The sequence below is a fragment of the Chinchilla lanigera genome, unplaced genomic scaffold (assembly GCF_000276665.1).
Source record: "Chinchilla lanigera isolate Chin_1 unplaced genomic scaffold, ChiLan1.0 scaffold00019, whole genome shotgun sequence".
NCBI classification, from domain to species: Eukaryota; Metazoa; Chordata; class Mammalia; order Rodentia; family Chinchillidae; genus Chinchilla; species Chinchilla lanigera.
The window spans coordinates 8,558,481-8,564,129 of record NW_004955420.1 but is presented as its reverse complement, the minus strand read 5'-3'; the positions used below and the strand labels follow the sequence as shown (position 1 = coordinate 8,564,129).

At 40.6% G+C, this 5,649-nt stretch overlaps 1 protein-coding gene across 1 annotated transcript in view; it reads right to left on the bottom strand.

The window, feature by feature from the left end:
• Mfn1 (mitofusin 1) overlaps positions 1-5,649 on the bottom strand; it is a gene marked incomplete in the record, with an annotated part of 54,948 nt that overhangs the window by 32,365 nt on the left and 16,934 nt on the right. Inside the window, 2 exon segments of the mRNA XM_013513383.1 lie at positions 681-805; positions 4,066-4,228. Of these exon segments, the coding sequence (XP_013368837.1) occupies positions 681-805; positions 4,066-4,228 (288 nt within the window).

The window sequence follows — 5,649 nt, the reverse complement described above, 5'->3', positions numbered from 1 at the left end:
AATCCCATCACATGGAGGCTGAGGCAGGAGGACCACTGGGAACTGAAGACCAACCAGAACTACAACACTGAGACCTTGTCTCAAAATACATATATATGTGCATGTGTGTGTGTATACATATATTATTACAAAAGAAATCAGGCTGGGTGCAGTGGCATACACCTGTAATCCCAGCAACTCTGAAGGTGAGGCAAGATCAAAACAAATTTGAGGCCAGCCTGGATAAGTTAGTGAGACCCTGTCACAAAATAAAAAAACAGCTGGGCATGCAGCTTAGAGCAAAGTCCCTGGGTTGAATCTCCAGTACCCGGGTAAGGGGGCTAGTACGAAAGAAAAAAAAGGAATCAATGCCTTATCTGTTCCTTAACAATCTCAAATGAGAACAAGGCAGTAGTTGAATGTTTTCAATTTTTACGTACCACACACTAAAATAAAGAGCATTGTTCTAGATGGGCGTGGTGGTACATGCTTGCAACCCCAGCACCAGGGAGGCTGAGACAGGAGGAGCTGAGGCAGGGGGATTGTTGGGAGTTTGAGATGAGCCTGAGCTACAAAGTAAGCTCAAGGCCAGCCTGAACTGCATAGTGAGATCCTGACTCAAAAAAGAGCCAAAAAAAAAAAGCATTGTTCTATTACATAAACCAATACCCAAAGAAACCACTGTTCACAAGTAATTTTACCTGTCTACTAGAACCAGGTCATCTCTCAAGAGGGCACATTTTGCCTTTGGCCAAAACACATGCACAAGGCAACCAGCTTTCAAGTCTTTGTCCATATGGAGGGCATGCGCCAGCTGATTAACTGTCTAAAGCAGGAAAAAAAGAAAACAAAAAGGCCTGTATTTGTAACAAAATTTCAAATACTATGATTTGCCACAACATCCATTTTCACAAAATGTATACAAAGGTAGAACTTCAAACAGTTTGAAACAAAACCATCTCGGCAACCTTAAGAAATCTGAGTTTTTAAATTACCAAGCGGGGAAAAAAAGTTTCCTTAAAACAATTTACTCATACTGCCCTACAAAAGTAATCAACTGTGGAAACCAGCCCTGACCAGCAAATAGCACTCTAGCATTGGAATCCTATGCAACTCCTGAAGTTCATCCTGAATTTGTAAAATACGAGTTTTAGAGTCCCTGGTGCCCTTGCTTATTTGCATTTTCCAACTCCGCTGACACATGTGTACTGCTTAAGTAATAAAGGGGAAACACCAGTATTAGAAGAAATGTCTTCATTAAAATAGGTTTAGCCAGGCGTGGTGGCATGCGTGCCTGTAATCCCAGCACTCGGGAGGCTGAGGCAGGAGGATCATTTCGAGTTTGACACCAGCCTGAGCTACAAAGTGAGCTCAAGGCCAGCCTGAACTGCATAGTGAGGCCCTGTCTCAAAAAGACAATCAATCAATAAAATAGCCGGGAATATAGTTCAGCAGCACAGCACCTGCCTGGCAAATGCAATGTCGTGAGTTTGACTCCAGGTACAAAAATAAATAAATAAATTAATTAAATTAAATTAAATAGATTTACTGAAAAACTCCATAGGAATAAGCAGAGGAAATAGAAAAGATCAATACATATTTGCCTTTTAATAAGAGTTTTTTTGCCAGGTGTGGTGGCGCATGCCTATAACCCCACCACTTGGGAGGCTGAGGCAGGAGGACCATCGCAAGTTCGAGACCAACATGAGCTACAAAGTGAGCTCAAGGACAGCCAGAACTGCACAGCAAGACCCTGCCTCAAAAAGACAAAAAAAAAAAAGTTTTTTCAACAGTGATATACAAACCTGCTTAAAATCAGTGTCTGCCTTTTCTTTCCATTTAAATTCCTACAATATTTTTATTTCTCAACATGACTTCTGACACACATTTATGAAATTAATGTGTAGATTAGTATACTTCATGTATGTTTTAAATATAACAGAGGGTTTTAAATAAAATTACTAAAATAAAGCAGGAAAAGAGCATCTGTACATGTATTTCTATACTGCTTCTGTGATTGTGTATCAAATTTTAAAGGGAAACATTTATTTTCAAATGTGCTCAGTAGTCCTGATCAGAGCTGAGGTAAATTTCTGCAGTGACAGGGCTAGTTGTTTGGGCTGGGGAGTGTCTGCTTATCTAGTGAACACCTTGATAGATTTGTAAACTTACTCCAATTGTGGTGCCTCGCCTATAAAATCAAGGTAAGAAAAGCACCTTCTGACAAAATTGTGGTGAGGTCTGAGTTATTACAAGTGCTTAGAACAGTGAAGTATTAGCTATTATTGTTGAGTCTCTTTTGCTAAATAAACTGTAACGGAACAAAACACTCCAAGTCTACTATTAGCAGGCCACTGCTTGAGACAAATTTAAATCTGGCAGGTTCCTGGAAAGGGGCAGAAAAGGGCAGTAAAGGAAAAGAACTTAAGGGCACCCATCAGGAAAAATGAGATGACATTTCTAAAGTATCACATGAGCTGGACGCAGTAGTGTGCACCTGTAATTCCAGCACTCAGGAGGCTGAGGCAAAAGGATTGTCATGAGTTCAAGGCAAAAAAAAAAAAAAAAAAAAAAAAAATGCATTTTCCTTTTGATAGTCTCTAAAGCCACTGGCAGTATGAATTTTGATTTGGTAAAAATCTTGAGTTATAAAATAATAGCGATTCTTTTCACTGTATGGGTTAAAAGTATGAAGAATATTTTCACAATCGTCTCAGCTATTCCCATAACTAATTTCAAGGGTATGCTCCATCTAAGGACAGACTTGTCACCCGATCCAGGTAAAAAACCAAACTCACAAAACTAGACCCATAACTTCACCTACAGTGTAGCAAAATCTAAAATAGAATGGATCTTCAATACTGACCTTCTGCGTCTGTGGAAAAGATCTTCAGATGGAAGAGAAGATGACTAAGCTGGGGCTGTAGCTCAGTGGTAGATTACCTCCTAACATGTGCCAGGCCTTGAGTTCTACCCCAGCACCACCAAGGAGGAAAGTGAGAAACAGTGCCTTACCAACTCCTTTCAGTCACAGTAACACCACAGAGCATAATTTATCTAGCGTTTTCTTTTGTTGGCTGAAGAAATCTAGTGTCACTGAATTTAGAGATTTATGAAAGGACTAGGGATATAGCTCAGTGGTAGAGCCCCTTGCCTATCACATGCAAGGCTCTGGGTTGGATCACGAACACTCCCTCAAAAAAAGAAAAGAGCCTGGTGTGGTGGCACACACCTGTAATTCCAGCACTTGGGAGGCTGAAGCAGGAGGATTGTTGCGAGTTTGAGACCAGCCTGGGCTACAAAGTGAGCTCAAGGCCAGCCTGAACTGCAGAGCAAGGCCCTGTCTCAAAAAAAGACAAAAAGAAAAAAAAAGAGAAAAGAAAGGAAAGGTAGGAAACTGCCATTTGCCCTTATCTGATAAGTCTATAATATTTATTCATGAAGATGCTTAGTAACTTCTGAGGTAAAAAACCGTTAGCAAAAATAGATTCCAGGGTCTATTTCTTAAAACAAAGTCAAAAAAAAAAGAAAAAGAAGTCAGATGTGGTGGCACCTGCCTATAATCCCAGCACTCAGCAGGCTGAGGTGGGAGCATCACCATGAATTCGAGGTCAGCCTGGCCTACATAGTTCACCCTGAACTACATAGACCGTTTTAAAAAACAAAACAAAACAACAACAAAAACCCCAGACAAATCTGAGATTAAATAGCAACACCACACTTTAGTAATATTCTCCTTACTAGAAGGTTTAAGAAAACTTAATTCTACAGATATTTAGAGGTAATAAACAGGGGAGCAAGTACAGCCCAGCAGTAGAGTGACTGCTATCATGCAAGAAACCCTGTTCAACCACCACCAACACTGCAAAAGATTAAGGACAGGTTTTAGTCTCTGTGTAATTTAGCTCTGAAGAAAAAAGAGAGAGAGAGGAGGGAAGAACTCAAAATGTTAGTGATGGCTTTAAAAGTTATGAGAAGAAGTATTAGCAATCCTTCCACCTCAGCAGTGCAGACATCTTATGCAGTAGAGGGTAAAACCCCGAGGACATGGCTTCAGACGCACTACGCTGAACAGTCAAGTGTCACCTTCACACTCCTTTTCTCATCCGACCCTTCTGTCATCAGGTAGGCTTTATCCCCATCAGTGCCCGCCACACTCAGGAAGCAGTTGGTCGTATGGCCGATCCCACTCGGGAGGACTTTATCCCACAGCATCGCATTGATAACAGAGCTCTTTCCACTGCTTGTCCTGAAGGATATTAAAAAATCATTTAAAAAGGTAACAGCAAAATATTTGTTCTTTCACTGGGTTTCAGGCTTTTTCAAAGTATCACTTCATTAATATTTCATTAATTTTTTATAAAAGGTTGACAACCTTACTTAAACATCAGCAATGTACATTTAGAAAAATTAAAGTACCAGAAAACGAAGTGTACCTTTTCCCATACAGCTGTATTTAATTTTTGTTTCTTGTGCCAATTTGAAATTATATGCAGGTCACAATTCTGATATCGCTCTCATCACAACATGGGTCTCGTGTCCCATCTTTTTATATCTGGGCTAGTTTGTGATTGCTTCAACAAATACGTCAGAAGTGACACTGGGTGACTTCCAAGACTAGACATAAAAGGAAATGAAGCTTCTGTCCTATTTACTGGGTCACATGCACTTGGAGACTTGCTATGTGGAAAGTTCAATTATCCCAAATCTGCTGTGCTACGAGGAAGTCAAGCTAAACACAGAGGTCTGGCTAGGTGCTGTAGTTGCCAGACCTACTCTTCCAGTTGTTCCAGCCAGGTGAGTAAAGTTCCAGACATGTGAGTGAAGATTTCAGATGATTCCAACCCTAGGTTCAGTTGCTGAGCCACCCCAACCCTCATGAAGCTCCCAGTATCATGAAGCAAAGAAAAGATATCCCCTCCATACTCTGTCTAAATTCTTGACTGATAGCATCAGTGAACATAACATAATGGCTAACTTGCTAAGTTTCGGATAATAATAACTTTTGATGACATTAAAATCCCAAGAACATGGGCTAGGGATATAGCTCAGTGGCACAGCACCTGTCTCGCAAATGCAAGGTCCTGAGTTCAATTTCCAGTATGCAAAAAAAACCAAGAATACCTTATATCCTCTTCAGGAGCTTGCTTTCAGTCCATTCAAACCAAAGGAGCTATTCAGAGTCTTTGGCTTCACAGCAAGAAGAGCATCCTTATCCCCACTGTGTACGCTTCACCTCTTTCTCCTGATCTGAGAGTGATACTTTTACTTGTACTCTGGATGTCATTCCCAACCTCCTCCCCAGGGAACGATCTCACCTTAATTATTTCAACAGTGATATAGCCCAGGTGACCTCAAACTCATGGAAATCCTCATGGCTTCTACTGCCAATGTATCATATCTTACAAGGACACCTACGACCTCACTTAATATTAATACTTCTCATCACTGCATGAAGCCCTCCTGCATGCAGGGATCCTCAAGAGTAGATTGGGTTTTCCCATCCCTCATAAGAATCATCTGGAGCTCATTAATGATGTAGATTTCTCAAGGGTACACTATGAACCTACAGAATCAGATTCTGGAGGTGCTGCCAGAGTAATTTTTATGCATATAAAAACAGTGTTGAGAAACACTGTCACCCTGTGGTCTAAAATTTAAAAAAAAAAA